The 23,185-nt window shown below is 40.8% G+C and overlaps 1 pseudogene and 2 gene segments (V, D, J or C); all 3 read right to left on the bottom strand.

Annotated features, from left to right (window-relative positions):
- Positions 1 to 8,864: 8,864 nt before the first annotated feature.
- On the bottom strand, positions 8,865 to 9,394 carry LOC123462358. The segment is given in 2 exon segments: positions 8,865 to 9,184; positions 9,288 to 9,394. Coding segments are annotated over 2 exon segments (366 nt in total).
- Positions 9,395 to 11,404: 2,010 nt separating this feature from the next.
- On the bottom strand, positions 11,405 to 11,890 carry LOC105944575 (annotated as a pseudogene).
- Positions 11,891 to 22,106: 10,216 nt separating this feature from the next.
- On the bottom strand, positions 22,107 to 22,636 carry LOC101597722. The segment is given in 2 exon segments: positions 22,107 to 22,426; positions 22,532 to 22,636. Coding segments are annotated over 2 exon segments (366 nt in total).
- Positions 22,637 to 23,185: the final 549 nt, after the last annotated feature.

Raw genomic sequence — 23,185 nt, forward strand, 5'->3', positions numbered from 1 at the left:
TTGCTACTGATTTGTAGTTTAATTCCATTGTGGTCAGATAGAATGCAAGGAAGTATTTCAGTTTTGCTGAATTTGTTAAGATTTGCTTTGTGTCCTAATATATTTTAGAGAATGTTCCGTGTGCTGCTGTAAAGAATGTGCATGCTGCAGCATTTGGATGAAATGTCCTGTATATATCTGTTAGGTCCATTCCTTCTATTACCTCATTGTGTCCAGATGCCTCTCTGTTTATTTTTTCCTGGGATGACCTGTCAATTGATGAGAGTGGGGTGTTAAAGTCACCCACCACCACTGTGTTTGGTGTTATCTGTGACCTTAGTTCTAATAGTGTTTGTTTGATGAATTTGGGAGCCCCCATGTTAGGTGCATATATGTTTAGGATTGTAATGTCCTCCTGTTGGAGTGTGCCCTTAATCAATATAAAGTGAACTTCCTTATCTTTCTTGACCAATGTTGGACTGAAGTCTATCTTGTCAGATATTAGGATAGCAACCCCTGCTTGTTTTATAGGCCCATTTGCTTGAAACACTGTTTTCCAATCTTTCACCCTAAGGTAATGTCTATCCTTTGTAGAAAGGTGAGCTTCTTGGAGACAACAAATTGTGGGATCCTACTTTTTAACCCAGTCTTCAAACCTATGTATTTTGGTTGGGGTTTTGAGGCCATTGATATTAACAGATATTATTGAAAGGTGTATATTTATGTTTGCCATTTTTTTTTGTGTGTGTGGTTCTGGTTGTACCTTTGCTTTCTTGTGTTATATGTGTGCTTCTCCTTTTCTTCAGCATGGAGGATCCTATAAAGTATTTTCTGTAGAGCTGGTTTTGTCTTCAAATACTCCTTTAATCTGCTTTTGTCATGGAATGTCCTTATTTCTTCGTCTATTTGAATGGATAGCTTTGCAGGATAAAGTAACCTTGGTTGACAGTTGTTATCTTTCAGAACTTGGAATACATCACTCCAAGCCCTTCTGGCTTTTAAAGTTTGTGTAGAATAATCTGCTGTAATCCTGATGGGCTTGCCTTTGTAGATAACTTGATTTTTCTCTCTAACTGCTTTCAATATTTTTTCCTTGGTTTGTGTGTTTGGTAGTTTGATTATAATATGGTGAAGAGAGGTTCTTTCCAGGTTTTGTGTGGCTGGGGTTCTAAAGGCTTTCTGTATCTGCATTGGCACCTCTTTCCTAATTTGGTTTAGGTTTCTTCTATGATTTTGTTGAAGACACTTACCATGCCTTTGGAGTGGAATTCTTCTCCTTCTACTATGCCCTGACTTCTTATATCGGATCTTTTCATAGTGTCCCAAATATCTTGAAATTCCCACTCATACTTTTCTATAAGTTTGTCTTTCTCTTTGTTGGACTGTATTAGATATGCCACCTGGTCTTCTAGCTTAGATATTCTGTCCTCTCCTTCAGCCATTCTACTGGTGAGATTTTCTACAGACTCTTTTATTTCTTTAACTGTGTTCTTCATTGCTAGTAATTCTGACTGGTTTTTCTTTATTACTTCTATTTTCTTATTTATGTCTTTATTGTCTTATTTATTTCATTAAATTGTTGTCCTGCATCTTCTTTGATTCCCTCTTTGATTCCTTTGATTTCCTCTTTTATTTCTTCTTTGATTTTTTCTTTGACTTCTTTGAACATGTTTACAATCATTCTTTTGAAATCTTTCTCAGGCATTTCCTCTAACTCATTCTCACTGGAGGTCATTTCTGATGCATTAGTACTTTTAGGTGGATTTATATTGTGTTGCTTTTTGTATTTCTTGTGTTATAATGTATATATTTTTACATCTTGGATTAAGTTAATGCTTGGATTTTCTAGCTAGCTGAGTATTCTTAGCTGTATCAATTGATTTATTGTTATATATCTTCAGGGTAGGAGCTTAAGGTGTTAGGTGTGGCTCTTGAGCCTCTCAGAGTATCTATAAAGGTGTTCCTAGGGGTTGAGTTTCCCTGCTATGGGAGTATTCAAGTAGGCTGCGTGCAATAAAATACAGGTAGATTCTAAAATTTTACTAAATACTGTACACATTCAATCAAAACCAGCACCGAGTATTTATGTAAGAGTAGTTATTATAACAACTAGATCCTCTGTCAACAAAGAGATTAAGATTTCTGGTCTGTTGAGGGATTCAAGTCAGCTTGTGACCAAGTAAGAACCTTCCATGGTGCAATCCCAGTTACCTTTTTGGATGATTTTGGTCTCAATCAAGTTGCTGGCTGGGTCGTTGGGCTGCTGTTCTGATTTCTGGAGCTAGGCACCGGCTTTTCCTGCAGGGCAAACTGATCCTGGAAACTGTGGCCCTGCAGATCAGCACCCCAGCTGCTGGAACTGCCACTGGTGCTCCTGAAGCTGCCGCTGCTGGATCTGTCACCTCTGCTGGGTCCACCGCTGCTGCTGCTTCTGCTACTTTAGCTGCCATTGCTGGATCCTCCGCTGCTGCTGGATCTGCGAAGCTGGTGCTGCTGCCGCTACTGAATCTGCTGCTGCTGGGACCGCTGCTGCTCGTGCCAGAGCCGCTGATGTTGCTGCTGGACTCTTCTCCTGCTTGGGTCCCGCTGTCGGCTCAAGTTGGCTTGGCTGGGTTCCGGGACTGCTGGACTTTTTGCTGGAGCTAGGCACAGGTGGTAGGGAAGGGGAGGGAGCTGCAGCTGTTCTAGTTCTCTCACTGTTCCACATGTTCTTCTACCTTGTGATCTGCTCCTCTGTTCTCACTGCCACTCTCCCTTCACATTGCTTGAGTTGCGGAGAGCTCCGGTGTGAGTGGAGGCTCCCCTTAACTGGCTTTTCCTGCAGCTGGAGCTGAGCCTGGCAGCTTTCTGGTGTGCTGCCACCGCCGCGGTTGGCAGACCTGCCGGGGTCACTTTTGCTGGCCTGTGTGGGCTCTGGATCTCTTCTACTTCTCCACTGCCATTTCGATTTCCTATACACCTCACTTTTTAGTAAAAGTGTGTATTTTGCTGAGTTTTTGGTCTTCCCCCTCCCCCCCAGGCTTCTTTGGCGTGGTACCTAAGCCACCATCTTAACTGGAAGTCCCTCTCCTTCATATTTCTTAACTTTGCAAGAAGGCTGATGGAGTTGAAATATCTGTTGCTTAGTCTCTCCCTCTGCTACTGCCCCCTTGCATGCCTGGTGGGACTGCCCCTAGCAGGTGTGTGGATCATAGCCTCAATTGCCTGAGTGGGACTCTGTCCATTTTCCTCCTTTCTGGTGGGTCTTGGTCTCTGGCTTCTTCACTGTGTCCAAGAATAACCTACACTCCTTCACTTTTCAGAAGAAGAGCGTATTTTGCTGGGGTTTTGCTTAAATCCCTCCCTTGGCTGGTTTGGCACAGCTCCTAAGCAGCCATCTTAGCCTGAAGTCCTCTGCCATTTTGTTTTTAATTGTTAAAAGGCCTCTCATTAAACCTAGAGCTCACCCATTCAGCAAGATTAGCTAGCCAGTTTATATCCTGGAGGTATGCCTGTCTCTGCCTGTTCAGTACTCTGATTACCATTTCACACCACCACATTCAGCATTTACATAGGTGCAGGTGATCCACACACATGCCCTACCTACTGAGCTATTGCTCCTGGCCCATCATCTCACTTTTATCACTTACACTTATAAATTTATGGACTAACTTCTAGAGATCAAATGAGTGTTTTCATTACAAATAGCTTCCAGTGGATAGTAGGAACTACCAGCAAATGACAAAAAACACGGTTGTCTATGTATTAATTAGTTTTAATCTTAAAATAAGAATTAATACAATTGTGATTTTCAAGAGGAGGGCCAGGCGATAGAAACCAATTGTAATGTAATAACCTTTAATGTTATATTAAGTTCAGTGACTCAGACAGACCTGACATTGACCATTGCTTATCTTCAAATTTAGAAGACATCTATGGTTTTCATAAATTAATAATTTGGCCACCTGGCCTTCAGTGAGACCATCTTCATTGTTAAGTATACATCTATATAGGTGCCAATGTTGTTTTTCAATTTATTTTTATTTTTATATATTTATTAGAGACAGAAGGAGAGAGAGAGAGAGAGGGAGAGAATGGGCATGCCAGGGCTTCCAGCCACTGGAAACAAACTTTAGACACAGGGGCCACCATGTTTATCTGGTTTACATGGGACCGGGAGGAGTGAACCTCTTTCCCTAGGCTTTGAAGGCATGCACCTTAACCACTAAGCCATCTCTAAAGCTCTGTTTTTCAATTTTGAATGCAGAGCATATTTATTACATGAGATGTGAATTAACAACATGCAACTTGTTCCAACTGCACATATTGACAGTTTTGATGCTGGTTGATATAGCGGGAATATTAGTTTAATCACGTGTATAATATTCAATATTAGTTTTTAGCTGTGACTTTATTTTTATCAATAATAACTTGTGAGGAAAACATAATGTCTGAAAGCAGCTTATTCACCTGGTGTTCATTTTTGTTGGGAATCTACCCAGAACTGAAGTGCCTTTTTCTTTCCTATGCATGCAATATTATGAAATACTACAAAGCATATCAGCTGTCTGTCTATAGACTGATGTCCATGTCAACCATAGAGCTTAAGCATCCTTCTTCCCCCTTTACCATTCCTTCATACTATTTTTCTGTTTGTTTGTTTTTGTTTTCAAGGTAGGCTTTCACTCTGGCCCAGGCTGACCTGGAATTCACTATGAAGTCTCAGGGTGGCCTCCAGCTCATGGTGATCCTCATACCTCTGCCTCCCGAGTGCTGGGATTAAAGGAATGTGCCACCACGCCATGCTTCCCTTCATACTCTTGAGCATCAAGTGTATGGGAATGCCCATCATGCTCCAGAGCACCTGAAGTCCTTTGGTCAGTCAGTCTTCCCCACCCTTCTACTTGCTTCTTATTGCAACAGGATTCTCATTTACCTTAAAAATGGACACACATTTAATGCAGCTTCAAGAAATAGTTTAGCCTCCCACGTGCTGAGATTAAAGGCGTGCGCCACCAGGCCTGGCTCATATGCAGCTTTTGCTGGGGATGCCCAGAGCTATTGGTATACATAAACCCTTACTGGGGATGCCCAGAGCTATGGCTATACATGAACCCCTCACTGGGGATGCCCAGAGCTATGGCTATATGTGAAACCTTCACTGGGGATGCCCAGAGCTATGGGTATACGTGAAACCTTCACTGGGGATGCCCAGAGCTATCTTGGAGATGGCTGGAAGCTAGAAGAACTGAGACCCTGTCTTATTGAATAAGTGAAGCTGGATATGGTGCTCACATCTATAATCTCAGCACTTGGGGACAGAAGCAGGAGGATTGTCATGGGCTTAAGGTCAGCCTAAGACACATAGTGAGTTCCAGGCAAACTTGGCTAACAGGAAAGATTGCCTTAAAATAGAGATGGGAGCAACCAAGTTGGAGAACATCTGGAATATATATGTATTGGTTTTTCATGGTAGGGTCTCACTCTAGCCCAGGCTGACCTGGAATTCATGGGAATCCTACATCAGCCTTCCAAGTACTGAGAGATTAAAGAAATGAGCCACCACACCCAGCTCTGGATTATATTTTCTTTAGCAAATATTTATAAAGTCCATCTACATGCCAGGTGTTTTGGATAAAATTGAGTCTAAAGTCAACATGAAGATAAGACTAAATATAGTATCACTCAGGGATAAAATCATGTGATACTTAGGTTCTAAATTCACTTTCTAGCAACAAAAATAAATAAGTGCCAGTCGTGATGCCACACACCTTTAATCCCAGCACTTGGGAGGCAGAGGTGGGAGGATTGCTTAAAGTTTGAGGCCACCCTGAGACTATATAGTGAATTCCAGGCTACAGCGAGATCCTACCTTGAAAGTCCAAACATAAATTTAAAATATTAAATAAATAAGTGTTGGCCATGGTGGTGCCCACCTTTAATCCCAACACTCAGGAGACAGATTGAAGGACTGCTGTAAATTAGAGAATTAGAGGCCACTCTGATATTACATAGTGAATTCCAGGTCTGCCTGGGCTAGAGTGAGACCCTACTTTGAAAAACTAAAAGCCAGGCATGTGGTGCATGTCTTTAATCTCAGCATTTGGGAGGCAGTGGTAGGAGGACTGTTGTGAGTCTGAGACCACCCTGAGACTACAGAGTGAATTCCAGGTCAGCCTGAGCTAGAGTGAGACCCTACCTCAAAAAAAAAAAAAAAAAAAAGCTTAAATAAATAAGTAGGCCTGAAGAGATGGCTTAGCAGTTAAAGTGCTTGCCTGTGAAGCCTTAGGACCCAGGTTTAGTTCTTCTGTACCTACATAAGCCAGATGCACATGGTGGCTGGAGGCCCTGATATATGCTTTCTCTCTCAGCTCTGAAAAAATGAAAAATTTCGGGGACTGGAGGAATGGCATAGCAGTTACAGCATTTGCCTGTGAAGCCTAAGGGCCAGGGTTCAGCTTTCCAGGACCCACGTAAGCCAGATGCACATGTTGGAGTGTGGCTCTTGTATAACATGGGTTTGATCTCCAATACTGTGACGGAATAAATTCTCTCTCTCTCTCTCTCCCCCCCCCCCCAGAAATAATGGCCCTTGCATCATGGTGTTGGGAAGAAGTGACAGGAGTGCAGGGTAGGACTCTTACAATGTGATCCTTCGGACACAAAATGGCCCGGCTATCCATGACCTCGCAGTGCCTGACATTACCTACACAAAACCATTATAATAGGAAGAAAAGATCATTATATCAAAATAAAAGACAGACTGATTGAGTGGAGGACAGGATATAATGGAGAATAGAATTTCAAAGGTGAAAGTGGGGGGGGGGAGGGAGGGCATTACCATGGGATATTGTTTACAATCATGGAAGTTGTTAATAAAAATGAAAAAAAAAAAAAGAAATAGTTTAGCTGGGTGTGGTAGTGTTGCCTTTAATCCCAGCACTTGGGAGGCAGAGGTAGGAGGATTGCCATGAGTTTGAGGCCACCCTGAGACTCCATAGTGAATTCCAGGTCAGCCTGGGCTAGAGTGAGACTCTACCTCAAAAAAAAAAAAAAAAAAAAGAAAGAAAGAAATAATTTAGAGCTCATGAAACAGGTTATACTGGCAAATATGAAACAACCAGGAAATGGTCAATATGAAAGAACATCACAGCAGCTCATTAACACCAGTTATTCAGTTATACACTGAATATAGTTATGGCTGTGAAGGTGTGTATTCATATTGTTAAAGTCTCAATACTCTCTCAGTCAGGAAGACTGCTCTACTGTACCTGGAAGGACCCAATGTAGTCAGAGAAGGACAGAGGACAGGATTGCTCTATAAAAGCAGCATCAAGACCTTGCTGAGTCTTGTAGACTCCCTTCCTAATGGCTGACTTCAAGAACACCCAGTAGTACCTCCATTCTCTCCCAGAGATATAGGTACCATGGTGTCCCAAACTCAGTTATTTCATAGTCACAAATTAGGCAAGTCCATGATAATGTGAGCAGACCAGGAAAATTTCCCAGTTAAAATCACATTTTGATTAAACAACCACTATTACTCTGCTTAGCACATCCACTTGCTCTTCCCTGGTGAGTGTACACAGAGGATGCTAGGAACACAGCTGAGAAGGAGGTCCACCAACCTTTTCTGGGGTTCTGTAAGAACCACAGCCTGGCCACACCTGAGCTTCAGATCAAAAACCTGTGACTCAGATTTCATCACAGAGATCTACAGCAAATCTGCTGGCTCAAGGGTAAATAGGAGCTATGTTAAGAAAGCCAGGTGGAAAGAAAAGCAATCAGTATGGCAAAAGAGACATTTCTTAGACACATTAAATGTAGTGGACTTAATTTAAGAAGAAGAAATAAAATGGTTTATAAGCCAGGTAGTTCATTCCAACCAGTAAGGTGACCTGACAGCATTCCTAGAAAGAGAAAGTGGGGAACAGAGACAACTGAGCTGGCAAGATGGTTCCAAGCCTCCTGTAGCAAATTGAAGCTCTGCTGCTGTGATGACCTTCAGTGATTGTCCTCATGGTCTCATCAATGCCCAGTCAGAACCGATGACCTCACACACATTTTATTAACAGCATGAATGCAGGGTTAACTTCTGGGCTTTGTGGGTATGCTTTTTGTGAGGAGGTGAGGAGAATGAATGTTACTTGGTTTCATTAATCACTCACTCTGAACTCTCCTGGTTGCTCCATTCTGAATCCCAAGCAGTTTTACCTGATCTCATTCAAGCTCTGTACAGAACTTGAGAGGAACAGATTCACCAGGGTACTTGAGTGTTCTCAGGATCTAATGCTGGTCAGATCCTTTTGACCTGTGTGATGCTCTGCATTCTGTTCAGGTGACATTGCAATATATATATATATATATATATATATATATATATATATATATATATATATATACATATAAATTAATTTTTTGTTCATTTTTATGTATTTATTTGAGAGCAACAGACAGGCAGAGAAAGAAGCTGAGAGAATGGGCCGACCAGGGCCTCCAGCACTGCAAATGAACTCCAAATGCGTGCACCACCTTGTGCATCTGGCTTACATGGGTCCTGGGGAATCGAGCCTTGAGCCTGGGTCTTTAGGCATTACAGGCAAGCACTTAACCGCTAAGCCATCTCTCCAGCCCCCCTGCATCTTATATTTAAAAATATACATTACAAAGCAAAACAGTGTTTTTGATATTCAGGCACTTCAAAGATTAGTACACCCAAACCTGTAAACAAGTTCCTCCACCCCACCCCACCCCCACCCCCGTGGAGACTAGTACAAGATATCGAGTTCAGCCACTAATGTCCCATACCTCTGCTCTGGAGTGACCCTGAGCTCTGAGTCTCTTGAGTGCCCTCTGCTGGACCTGAGCACCCTGCAAGGAGGTTTGTGTCTGAGCTCACAATGACATTACCTCATTGTGTCTCTTGCACAGTAATACATGGCTGTGTCTTCGAGTTTCAGACTATTCATTTGCAGGTACAGGGTGTTCCTGGAATTGTCTCTGGAAATGGTAAACCGGCCCTTCACAGATGCTGCGTAGTCTATACTATCACTGTTACCACTAATGTAGGAGAGCCACTCCAGCTGTTTCCCTGGAGTCTGGCGGATCCAACTCATGTAGTAATCACTGAAGGTGAATCCAGAGGCAGCACAGGAGATTCTCAGGGACCCCCCAGGCTGTGCCAAACTACCCCCAGACTCTACCAGCTGCACCTCACACTGGACACCTGCAAACAGAGAATCCTGGTCAGGAAATAGTCACACATGCTCAGAGTCCCTCCCACTCATGAACAGTCACACATTCAATATCTCCTGTTCTTCATAAATTACCCTTTAAAAGAATAAAAAGAAAAAAGCAGTTGAACCCCAACTCCATGGTGAGTGGTCTGTGCTCAGTGATGATCACTGAATGAAAACACCTGGGAATCCAGGGCTGGGCTCCTCTGCCAGGGCTTGTGGGGTCAGGGCTGGGCTAATTTTAATAAGCAGAGGGAGGTCCTATTTGCATGCCATCCTGCTATATAGGGAACTCTGGCTGTACCCATCAGAGTTCAGTACAGAAATGAGAACCCTGGATGACATTGTAAGAATGACAGGATTTGGGCTGGAGAGATGGCTTAGCAGTTAAGCGCTTGCCTGTGAAGCCTAAGGACCCCGGTTCGAGGCTTGGTTCCCCAGGTCCCACGTTAGCCAGATGCACAAGGGGGCGCACCGTCTGGAGTTTGTTTGCAGAGGCTGGAAGCCCTGGCACGCCCATTCTCTCTCTGTCCCTCTATCTGTCTTTCTCTCTATGTCTGTCGCTCTCAAATAAATAAATAATTAAAAAAAAAAAGAATGACAGGATTTAATCAAGTGTATCTCATCATGTGATTGTGCCATCAGGATTCACACCTTTCATTGTATTTCATGTCTGGGCACCTGCCCTGAACATGAAAATCTATGGTACTTTCATCTCTTTTAAAAAAAATGCTCATAGGCCCGGCATGGTGGCACATGCCTTTAATCCCAGCACTCGGGAGGCAGAGATAGGAGGACTGTCATGAGTTTGACGCCACCCTGACACTACATAATGAATTCCAGGTCAGCCTGAGCTACAGTGAAACCCTACCTCAAAAAGAAAAAAAAAAAAAAGCTCAATTTAGCCAGGTGTGATGGTGCATGCCTTATATCCCAGCACTCGGGAGGCAGAGGTAGGAAGATTCAAGTTCGAGGCCACCCTGAGACTACAGAGTGACTTCCAGGTCAGCCTGAGGTAAAGTAAGACCCTACCTCGAAAAACCAAAAAAAAAAAAAAAAAAGCTCAATTAAAAAAAAAAAGTTGTATGGGGCCTAGAAAGATGGCTTACCAGATAAGGCTCTAGCTTGTAAAGCCTGATGACCTGGGTTTTGTTCTCCAGTACCCATTTAAAGCCAGATGCATAAGGTGGTACATGCATCTGGAGTTTATTTGTATTTGGCTGTAGAGCCTGGTATGCACATCCCTCCCGTCTCTCTATTTGCAAATAATTAAATTACGTAAAATAAAACATTTCATAATCAGCTATGTTCTGGACAGAAGCTCAACTCTTGTTTTTAAAATTCAATGTTTGGGCCTGAGCTCCTTAGTGCTGGACACAGCTTCTCACTGGGAAACTCTGTATAGAGTCAGGCATAACTGGTGAGGCTTGTAGAACCTCTTTAATGTTGTTGGGATGCTGTGCTTTTGTAACACTTTAGCTATTCTGAAAGAAAACATGGATACACATTATTATATGTAGCAATTATACTCAGCTTGACATTGTATAAACTGTACATTCATAAACTGCTTCATTTGGTAAGTACTCATACACATATAAGCTTGTACAGCATCTACTCAAAGAAGTGAATATATATTTCATCCTGAACACATTTAACCAGGTGTGGGGTGAGATTTCATTTTGGCTTTAACTTCTGTTTCCCTGGTAATTGGTGATTGAGATCTGCACTGTGGCTTTGATGATTCCCACCTTTCTTCATGGATATTGTAGTTACCTTCATGTTTTTGAAACAAAACACCCGACCAGATGCAGCTGACAGGAAGAAGGAGTTTACTTTGGCTTACAGTCTGTAGAGGAAGCATCATGATGGCAGGGGAAAGGATGGCATGAGCAGAGGCTGGACATCACCTCTGCCACAGTAGGTGGAAAATAGCATCATGAGAGTGACCCAACTAACACTGGAAAACTGGGGGCTAATAAACCTCAAGGAACACCCTAGTGACACACCTCCTCTAGCAAGGCTCCACTTCCCAAATTGCCATCAGCTAGGAACCAAGTATTCGAGACATATGAGTTTATGGGAGATCCCTAATTCAAACTACCACAATAAATAGCTGTGATAGTCTTTCTTCTGCTTTTATTTTATTTTATTTTGTTGATAACCAGGATTATTTAATCAAATGTTCAATGAAAGATATACACAAGATGACTCTACTCCTGCATCTTCTCAAGTGTTTCCTCCTTGTATTTGCCCTTTCCCTTTCCAACTTGTCAAAATTTGGCTTTCCATCCTAGGATCTTCTTGCGGTCTTTATCAAGTTTTAGCCTGGTGATAACCACCTTGCTGGGGTGAATGTCCACATGGACAGTTGTGTCATTAGCTTTTTCCCTCTGTACTCATTCAATGTTGATGACCTATTTTTTCCTGTAAACCTGGGCTACTTTGCCAATATGCTGACCTTTATAGTGTCCTTGTACAACCTTAACTTCATCATCCTTTCAGACAGGCATAGAACGAACAGTGTACTTCTGTCCCAGCTCTTTGGAAAGAGGGGAAGACATAATCTTCCCCCGGGTGTGGGAAGGTACATTGAAATGCCTTTTATGGTTCTTGCTTTAATCAGAAGTCATGAAGGGATTGTACTTTATTTTGGCAGCTGCCACTCTGATGATGGCTGCTAAAGGGAAGAGAGTCATCTGCATTTAAATTAGATTATCTGTATTCTTCATACTCAGCTGATTGAGTTCCCTATATAATTGGAGATTTGTCCTTTATTAGGCAGTAGTCTCTAGAGGAACCAAAATAGTATAAAATATATACAAATATATACATACTTATGTATGCATATCTATATGTAATGTATATATATATGTGTGTATATGATAAAAGAATGTAAGCATCATGGGAAAGTGTACTCAAAGGCATTTTTCTCCACAATAAGACTGATTAGTGCATTCATAACCCCATAGTGATTACTGAGAAACCCATTGAGAAGGGCCCTCAGTGGACTGTGAGTAGAAGAGAGGGGACATAAGACATAACCTGATGGGAATATGACCAATTTGTAATATGTTCACATATTAAAGTTCCTGATAAGAAAAACTAAAATTAGAAAGTTATTAATTCAGTTTATATGGTAGTGGCCTAGTAGTACTACAATGGCATTCTGCACACCTCAATGGCAGAGAGCCCATAGCTACTCAGTCCCTGATGTTGTATGCCTTAGCAGCCCTAAACCACTGCTGAAGGTCAGCAAAAGGTTGCTGTGGGGAGGGTCATTGGAATTCAGTTCTGTAGGAAAGCTGGAGAAACTGGAGTCTGATGTCAGTTTAAGGTAGCAGCAACAGTAGTAGCCATAGATACATCACTTATGACTGAAGCAAAGGCAGGTAGGCAATATGGCTTTTTACTCAAACATAAGGAAAGGGGTTGCATCATGATGGCAAGCCTTCTTCCCTGACTTTGTCCTCACAGACACAACCAGATTCTGGGTTTTTTAAGGTTATTTTTTTGGTATTATGGCTCAGTTAAAAGATCTTGGACTATGGGGATGTATGAACATCTTTGGGATTGATATAAACTATGGGGACTTTTAAAATGAGATGAATGCATTGCATCTTACATCATGTATGATTATCAGTTTATAGGGGCGGAATGTAGTGGTTTGATTCAGGTGTCCCCCATAAACTTAAGTGTTCTGAATGCTAGGTTCCCAGCTGATGGATATTTGGGAATTAATGCCTCCTGGAGGGAGTGTATTGTTGGGGGCGGGCTTATGGGCTTTATAGCCACTTTCCCCATGCCAGTGTTTGGCACACCCTCCTGTTGCTGTGGTCCATCTTATGTTGGCCAGGGGGTGATGTCCACCTTCTGCTCATGCCATCGTTTCCCCCTGCCATCATGGAGCTTCCCCTCGAGCCTGTAAGACAAAATAAATCTCTTTTTCCCAGAAGCTACTTTTGGTTGGGTGATTTCTACCTGCAATATGAACCGGACTGCAACAGGCACCTGGATTGATTCCAGTTTTTAGCTATTAAGAATTGAGCAGCTATAAAAATGATTGAGCAAGTATCTCTGAACTGAGGACACTATCTTAGGGTGAAAGGATGGAAAACAGTAGTTCAAGCAAATGGACCTAGAAAACAAGCAGGGGTTGCTATCCTAATATCTGACAAGGTGGATTTCAGTCCAACATTAGTTAAGAAAGATAAGGAAGGCTACTTTATATTGATTAAAGGCACCCTCCAACAGGAGGACATTACAATCCTAAATATATATGGACCTAACATTAGGGCCCCTAAATTCATCAAACAAATGCTATTAGAACTAAGGTCACAGATAACACCAAACACAGTGGTAGTGAGTGGGTGATATCAACACCCCATTCTCATCAAATGACAGATCATCATAGGAAAAAAATAAACAGAGAGGCATCTAGAATAAATGAGATCATAGAAGGAATGGACCTAACAGATATCTAAAGGACATTTCATGCAAATGCTGCAGCATACACATTCTTTTCAGAAGCACATGGAACATTCTCTATAATAGACCATATATTAGGAAACAAAGCAAATCTTAACAAATACAGGAAAATTGAAATAATTCCTTGCATTCTATCTGACCACAATGGAATCAAACTACAAATCAATAACAATAAAGGCTATAGAGCATACACAAAATCATGGAAATTAAACAACACAGTACTAAATGGTGAAAAAATTTATAGAATCAAATGATAAAGAGAACACAGAATACCAAAATCTCTGGGACATGAAGAAGGCTGTCCTAAGAGATAAATTTATAGCTTTAAGTGCCTATATTAAGAAATTAGAAAGGTCACAAGTAAATGACCTAATGTTTCACCTTAAAGCCTTGGAAAAAGATGAACAAGGCAAACCAAAAATCAGTAGACAGGAAGAAATAATAAAGATTAGGGCAGAAATTAATGAAATAGAAACCAAAAAAAAAAAAAAAAATCCAAAGAATAAATGAAACAAAGGGTTGGTTCTTTGAAAGGATAAACAAAATTGATAAACCCTTAGCAAATCTGACCAAAAGAAAGAGAGAAGAGACACAAATTAATAAAATTAGAGATGAAAAAGGTAACATCACAACAGATGCCAGAGAAATTCAAAAAATCATAGGGTCATACTATAAAAGCATATACTCCACATAGTATGAAAACCTGAAAGAAATGGATGTTTTCATTGATTTATATGACATACCTAAATTAAATCAAGGTGAGATTAATCACCTAAATAGACCTATAACAAGCATGGATATCCAAGCAGTTATCAAGCTCTCCCGACAAAAAAAAAAGTCCAAGCTCAGGTGGATTCACTGCTGAATTTTACCAGACCTTCAGGGGAGAACTAACACCAATGCTTCTTAAGCTTTTCCAGGAAATAGAAAAAGAAGGAATTCTACCAAAATCCTTCTATGAAGCCAGCATCACCTTGATACCAAAACCAGGCAAAGATAGGACAAAAAAAGAAAATTACAGACCAATCTCCCTCATGAACATAGATGCAAAAATTCTCAACAAAATATTGGCAAACAGAATACAAGAATATATCAGAAAGATCATTCACCCTGACCAAGTGGGCTTTATCCCAGAGACACAGGGATGGTTCAACATATGCAAATTGATAAATGTAATACATTATATAAATGGACTGAAGGACACAAATCACATGATCATCTGATTAGATGCAGAGAAAGCATTTGACAAAATCCAACATCCCTTTCAGATAAAAGTCCCACAGAGGGCTGGAGAGATGGCTTAGCGGTTAAGCACTTGCCTGTGAAGCCTAAGGACCCCGGTTCGAGGCTCGATTCCCCAGGACCCACATTAACCATTTGCGCAAGGGGGCACGTGTATCTGGAGTTTGTTTGCAGTGGCTGGAGGCCCTGGCATGCCCATTCTCTCTCCCTCTATCTGTCTTTCTCTCTTTCTCTCTCTGCCTGTCGCTCTCAAATAAATAAATAAAAATAAACAAAAAAAAATTTTAAAAAAAGTCCCACAGAGACTGGGAATAGAAGGAACTTATCTCAATGTAATAAAGGCTATTTATGACAAGCCTACAGCCAACATATTACTAAATGGGGAAAAGCTGGAAGCTTTCCCAATAAATCCAGAAACAAGACAAGGGTATCCACTGTCTCCACTTTTATTTAATATAGTAATGGAAGTCTTCGCCATAGCATTACAGCAAGAGACACACATAAAAGGGATACAAATTGGAAAGGAAGAAATCAAGTTATCATTATTTGCAGATGACATGATTCTATATATAAAGGACCCTAAAGACTCTACCAGCAAACTGTTAGAGCTGATAAACACCTACAGCCATATAACAGGATACCAAATAAATACAAAGAAATCAGTAGTCTTTCTATATGCTAACAACAAACACACAGAGGATGAAATCAGAGAATCACTCCCATTCACAATTGCATCAAAGAAAATAAAGTACCTGGAATAAAGCTAACCAAAGAACTAAGGATCTCGACAATGAAAACTGTAAAACACTCAAGTGAGAAATTGCAGAAGACACTAGAAAGTGGAAAAACATCCCTTGTTCCTGGATTGGAAGAATCAGTATTGTGAGAATGGCAATCTTACCAAAAGCAATTTACACATTTAATGCAATCCCCATCAAAATTCCAATGGAATACTTCTCAGAAATCGAATAAACAACCCAAAACTTCATTTGGAATCATAAAAAACCTCGAATATCTAAGATAATACTGAGCAACAAAAATAAGGCTGGTGGTATCACCATACCTGATTTTAACCTATACTACAGAGCCACAGTAACAAAAGCAGCATGGTACTGGCACAAAAGCAGACATGTAGATCAATGGAACAGAATAGAGGACCCAGATATAAGTCCAGGTAGCTATCGCTGCCTGATATTCGATTAAAAATACCAAATATATTCATTGGAGAAAAGATAGCCTCTTCAGCAAATGGTGCTGGGAAAACTGGACATGTATCTGTAGAAGGATGATAATAGATTCTTCTCTCTCTCCATGCACAAGAATTAAGGCCAAATGGACTAAAGACCTTAACATCAGACCCAAAACTCTGAAATTGCTAGAAGAAAAAGTAGGGGAAACCCTTCAACATATTGGTCTTGGCAAAGACTTTCTGAATACAACCCCAATTGCTCAGGCAATAAAACCACAGATTAACTGCTGGGACCTCTTGAAATTACAAAGATTTTGTATTGCAATGGACACTGTGAATAAAGCAAAGAGGCAACCTACAGAATGGAAAAAAATCTTTGCCAGCTATACATCTGATAGAGGATTAATATCTAGGATATACAAAGAACTCAAAAAGTTAAATAATAAGAAATCAAACCACCAATTAAAAATGGGCTATGGATCTAAATAGAGAGTTCTTAATGGAAGAAATATGGATGGCTTATAAGCATCTAAAAAAATGTTCTACATCCCTACTCATCAGGGAAATGTAGATTAAAACTACATTGAAATTCCATCTCCTGTCAGATTGGCTACCTTCATGCAAACAAATTATCATAAATGCTGGTGGCGATGTGGAAAAAGAGGAACCCTTCTACACTGTTGGTGGAAATGCAATCTGGTCCAGCCGTGTGGAAATCAGTGTGGAGGTTCCTAAGACAGCTAAAAATTTTTCTACCATATGACCCAGCTATAGCACTCCTAGACAAAAATGAAGATTGTAATTGCCATCAGTGTTTCTTACCTATAGAGCAATTGTGCATATACTCATCTTGCCTTGGGTTGGTGGGGAAGATTGTGCATTTTCTGTTGTATGTGGGATAGTTATATCCTGTTGGGCAGAATTATGACCTTGTTATTGTCTCCATTTGAATACTAAGTATGATGTAAGGAGATAAGGTTTGGTGTCATGTTGACAAGGTTAAGTCCCATTGTTACTTTGACCTGTTTAGGAATCCTCAGACATTCCTCTTAGTTGGGTTTTTGAGGTTGCTTCCAGGAAGGAGGAAGTCCTTTCCACCAAGTGAGCCCTACTCCCAGAGTGGGTGGCCCTCATGGAAGGAAGAATTATGTAAGAAAGCTCTGGGAGAAAAGAGCCCATTTCTCCTACCTGGCTGCCAGTGTTGTTGCTGTTGCGTGCCTTTATTTGCACATTCATCTATCCTGCTCAGCTATCCTTTGTCATCATTGGAATCAATTTTCCTCAGACTTCCAGCATGGACTGAAGATCAGCAACTCTCCAGGAAGCCTTCAGGCCTTCAGTGCTGGGTTGGGATTTCTGAGGCATCCAGCCATGTGGACTGAGCAGCTACTGGGTTCCTTAACTCTCAAATCTGCAGACTGCTACTGTCAGACTGCTGTGAAGAAATCCAACAAATTCCCCTTTTAATACAATTCATTGTATCAATTCTATTCCTCTAGAGAACTCTGACTAATACAAAAAGTTTTTAGATTGTTCAAATTATCTTGGCTCAGTTTACCCAACTGACCAAGAAATCTTATCAAATACAGGTGTTTTTAGATAATCAGAAGCAGAAAAGAAAGTATAGATTCATATTATCTGTGGGCTGTTTGTTTTCCCTTTTGTATTCTCATCACCTATCAGGGGATCAATCTATGAGGAGGTGTTGGGAAACATGCAAATTAATTTAAATCACTTGGATCTGAGAGAGATAAGCACTTGACCCTGAACTCACAGGCAGCTTTAAACATCTTTAAGCAGTACATGACAGACCACCAATTGTAATCAGGAATAAGAAGAAAGCACAGAGGAGGGAATGAAGCATCATAGCATTTTAAACAGAGGCATTTGTCCAGGAAAAATAGAAGAATGGATAATCTTTTATAATTAATAAGTTATTTAAATTGTGGAAAAAATGATTTTAGGTAAGTTCTGGTAAGGATGTTTCTCTGTAGACTTGCAATGATAAGTTGGTTGTCATTGATGCCAGATTATACCAATGAGCTTGCTTTTTTGTCATAATGAGAGAAATCAATTAGGCATATTAACTTTCTGTTAATAGTCCTGTAAGAAAGGTGGTTAATTAAATTTTCTGGGTTATGATGAGATGAAATGGTTGAAAGGTTAACTGAAAACAAAATTTTCAATCCTGGATATATAGAATGTTTGATAAGAAATACCTTTTTAAAAAAATATTTTTTGTTCATTTTTATTTATTTATTTGAAAGTGACAGAGAGAGAGAGAGGGAGAGAAAGACAGATAGAGAGGGAATGGGCATGCCAGGGCTTCCAGCCACTGCAAATGAACTCCAGACACATGCGCCCCCTTGTGCATCTGGCTAACGTGGGTCTTGGGGAAACGAGCCTCAAACCAGGGTCCTTAGGCTTCACAGGCAAGCACTTAACTGCTAAGCCATCTCTCCAGCCCAATAAATACCTTTTTGAGTGGTACTTAGATTAGAGGATAAAATTATCTGTAAAAAGGTAAGGAGCATATAGGGCAACCAAACTATCATTGTAAATCTACCTTATCAGAATTTAGAATTAAACATTTTTTATTTTATTTATGAGACAGAGAGAGAAAGAGCAATATTGAGAAAGACAGAGCGAAAGAATTTTCATGCCAAGGCTTAGCCACTACAAACGAACTACAGATGTGTGTGCCACCTTGTGTCACCTTGTGTGCATGTACCATCTTGTGCATCTGGCTTACATGGGTCCTGGGGAGTTGAACCTGGGTCCTTAGGCTTCATAGGCAAGTGCCTTAACTACTAAGCCATCTCTCCAGCACAGAATTAAACATTTTAACATATGCATTTAAATTTCTTAAAGTTCTCTGTTTTAATTTATGCCACCAAAAATCTCTACATTTCAAATGAAATCTAGGAAAAATAACACTAAACTTGATTTGTAATAATTCCCCAGCATACACATACAGGCACTGGTATCTGTTGGTTTTAGAATAAATGTTATAAAATACACTTTTAAAGGAATGAAAACAAATAAATAATCTAAAACTTGTTCTAAGCATTAAAACAGTTTAAAACAAATAGTGTATGAATGAGCCTTAAATTCTGGTACAAATAAATATCTTACCCAAACAGATGAGAAAGAAATATTGTTTATTTTGTTTTACCTCTATTCCCCATGTAGTTATAGTGGCTATCTTAGCAGGGCAACATAACCTGCCCAGGTTCCAGCTGGAATCACATAACCATGTTGGATTGGCTATGTGGTCTTCCTCCATGTTCCCTGTCTGAGTTCAGGGAAGTTCAGTGAGACCAGCTGGCCTGCTAGCAAAAGGCAGAAAAGCAGCCTGCATTCAAAATTAAGAAAATTAACTTTTGAATTTTCAGAGATTCCTAGGTGACCAAATGAGTCAGCAGTATTTCAGCCCTGCTATATGAATCTTTTGGCTGGCTCTAGCTAGGTCCATAAGAACCCATGAGTCCTCAGCCCACCTGGAAAGGAAGTTACCCAGGTGCTGGCTGCTTGTCACTCCAGACAAGGCTTTTTTTTAATTTACCTAGTATGGTTGTATGTAGTTTAAGTGAATGTCCCTCAATAGATTGAGGAGTTTATTAAAGCTTATTGGATTTCCAGCTGCTTGGCAGGAAGAGGTGTCACTGTGGGCAGATCCTACTGTCCAGCCCTAAGGTATGTCTGAAATTCCAGCCCAAGAAAATGTAGAGTATCTGAACTCTTCTTAGGGTTCCCTGCTCTTGATTTGGTGCTTGTTTTTGATGGTGCTGGTGCTGGTTGCTTTTCTCTCTGCATGGATCTGTGTAAGGGGGCCAGCTTCTTCCTCTATCATGGAATTTCCCTAGATCTGTAAGCTTCAATAAATACCTTCCTCCTATAAACTATGTCTGGTGTGGAAGTTCATCCCAACAACATGAAGGTGAATACAACAGGCAGCAAGTTGGTGTTCAGATGTCTGAAAATCCTGGATGAGGTCCCAACATGATACTTTTTAGAGGTATTCTGGGTTTATTTCCTCTGCCAACTAAGGAATTAAGAGGAAGAAAAGTATTTTTTAAAAATATTTTTTGTTCATTTTTAAAAAATTCATTTGAGAGCAACAGACACAGAGAGAAAGACAGATAGAGGGAGAGAGAGAGAATGGGCAGCCAGGGCTTCCAGCCACTGCAAACAAACTCCAGACATGTGCGCCCCCTTGTGCATCTGGCTAAAGTGGGACCTGGGAAACTGAGCCTGGAACCGGGGTCCTTAGGCTTCACAGGCAAGCGCTTAACTGCTAAGCCATCTCTCCAGCCCAAGAAAAGTATTTTTAAAATATTTTTAATTTTTTAAAAATATATATCTTGTTTATTTATCTATTTGATAGAGAGGAAGAGGCAGAGAGAGAGAGGAGAGAATGGGTACGTCAGCGTCTCTAGCCATTGTAAATAAATCCCAGATGCATGTGCTGCCTTGTGCACCTGACTTATGCGGGTCCTAGAAAATCGAACCAGTATCCTTTGGCTTTGCAGGCAAATGCCTTAACCACTAAACCAGCTCTCCAGCCCCAGGGAAGTATTTTAAAAATAAAGTTTATTTTAGAGTAAGAGGAAGAAAGGGGAATAAAGAGAAAGAAAAAATACACCTCTAAGAGGACGGGAGCTTCCAGAGCTTGGAGAAGGCCCAGGTTCTGTGGAAACTGAACCTTTATTGAATGGGAAGGCCTAGCCATCCTAAGCATGTGATTGGTTGGCTTGAATGATGATGAAATGTGCTGATTGCTTTACAGTGTGTCCAGTACTGCCCAGATCTGAGATGCTGTCAGGCCTGCCCTCCAAGGCAGTGTAGTGATGGGAAGGAGGACAAGTGATTGTCTTTGCCATCTTAATTTACCAGGGGTTCTTCTCTAATCTGCCTACCCAGAAAGCTTTCTCCTGCAGTGTTTCATCACCTGGGCCCAAAAACTAAACAAAAGTCAGAATTAATATTTATGTTTTTGTTAATGAAAATTATCTTCAGGGCTGTAAATATAGTTTCCCTCCACTTACAATTGTTAAGTAATATATACTTCCTATCTTTTATATATGGCTTTCCATGTGACAAGACATCTTAAGTTAAATGTTACAAAATAATGTTAATGTTTTTTAATATTATCATTTAACTAAATCTGGGTGGCTAAAGACAGAATGTACAAATATGCTCCATATTTTTATTTTTCTTCTGGGTGCTCAACCAGCTATAGAAGCCAAAATCAGTGAGGACTTTGGGGATAAAAGAACAGTCAATATGTTGGTCCCAGCCCTTTCAGATCTAAGGGGCCAGGGAGATGACAGGTAGAGGGCCCTACAGGTCTGGCAACTCACCTATCTTCTTGATCAAGGATAGACCCAGAGACTCAGAGATTGGATTCCAATCAACAGCCAGTCTACAAAAGGAAATTCAGGACATAATTAACTGAAAGTACAGTGTGTCAGTTCTAAGCTCTGGTGCACAACCCACAGGATGAGGGAAACTGAGATCTGTTAGGGTTCATGGCTCACTGAACCTAGCTCCTGCTCATGTTGGTTTCCTGTGAATCACAAATACTGTCCTCATCAGGGAATCCCACTGAAAATCCTTCCTGCATCTGAGTGAGAAAGTCTCAAAAATGTCCATGGAATTCCTCATCATGAGATGATGGTGACCATGATAGCAACATTTTACCAACATTGATAACAGTCTACATTTTATTCATGTAAGGCTGTGCCTCATATTTAAAAAGAAAAAAAAAGAAGAAATAGAACTTTTATATTTGAGACATCACAAATTCCTACAGACCATAAATGTAGAGAGAATCCCCAGGAATCACCCTATGTAGAGGCAGCACAGACACCAGAAACTAGACCACAGTGCTGTATCTGAACTGCTCACAGGCTGATCTTGCATCCTGTGTCATCCACGCCCCCTGCTGGTCATTACCAGCACTGCAGGAAGGTTTGTGTCTGGGCTCATACTGGTCACACCTCACAGTGTCTAGTACAGTAATACATGGCTGTGTCCTCAGGTCTCACACTGCTCATTTGCAGATACAGGGTGTTCCTGGAATTGTCTCTGGATATGGTGAATCTGCCCTTCATGTTTGTTCCATAGTTTGTGCTACCTCCATTTGGATTAACTTCTCCAATCCACTCCAGACCCTCCCCTGGAGCCTGGCGGATCCAGGACATCCAGTAGTCACTGAAAGTGAATCCAGAGGCTGCACAGGAGAGTCTCAGGGACCCTTCAGGCTGTACCAAGCTTCCCCCAGACTCCACCAGATACACCTCACACTGGACACCTGCAAACACAGAGAATCTTGGTCAGAAAACTGTCACACATGCTCATTGTCCCTCTCAATCATGTCTACCCATGCTTTCTGAATCTCTTTTTCTCTACAAATTACCTTTTAAAAGAGCAACAAGGAAAACCCAGCTGAACTTCAACTCCATGGTCTGCCTTCAGTGATGATCACTGATGGGAACGTCTTGGAATCCAGAGGTGAGCTCCTCTGCCAGAGCTGCAGGGTCAGGGCTGGGCTGAGTTTAATGAGCGAGAGGGAGGTCCTATTTGCATGTCCCCCTGCTATATAATGAACGCTGAGGTTGCAATCTGATAGAACTGTACAGAGGTCAGTAGAGAGTGTGCTTGATGAGTCTAGTTACAATGTCAATGGTTGGAAATTTTAAACTTTGATTGTTTTCTTTTATTCATTTTAGTTTTATTTATTTTATTGTAAACATGTATGTTGGACATATATTTTAATATTTTGTCACAATTTTCCATGTATTTGATTACAGTGTGTTCATTGTTTGTGACATATACTGCAGCTTATATCTTTAAGAGTGAGTCACACTTTCTGGACCTTTGCTTTGGTGAATATGTTACTCCTTGAAGTAGCTCCTGCCCTGAGTGGAGCTACCTGCTGAAGTTGTGGAAACCCTTCTTGTACTGAGAACATGTCTAATGACTGCATCCCACCTTCACCTAGGAAGTTACAGGGGCCAGTATTAGTCCTGTGTGCACCACCCAAGTTAAAGATGTTATTTTTAACAAGTTT

This window comes from Jaculus jaculus, chromosome 7, assembly GCF_020740685.1.
Source record: "Jaculus jaculus isolate mJacJac1 chromosome 7, mJacJac1.mat.Y.cur, whole genome shotgun sequence".
Classification (NCBI taxonomy): domain Eukaryota; kingdom Metazoa; phylum Chordata; class Mammalia; order Rodentia; family Dipodidae; genus Jaculus; species Jaculus jaculus.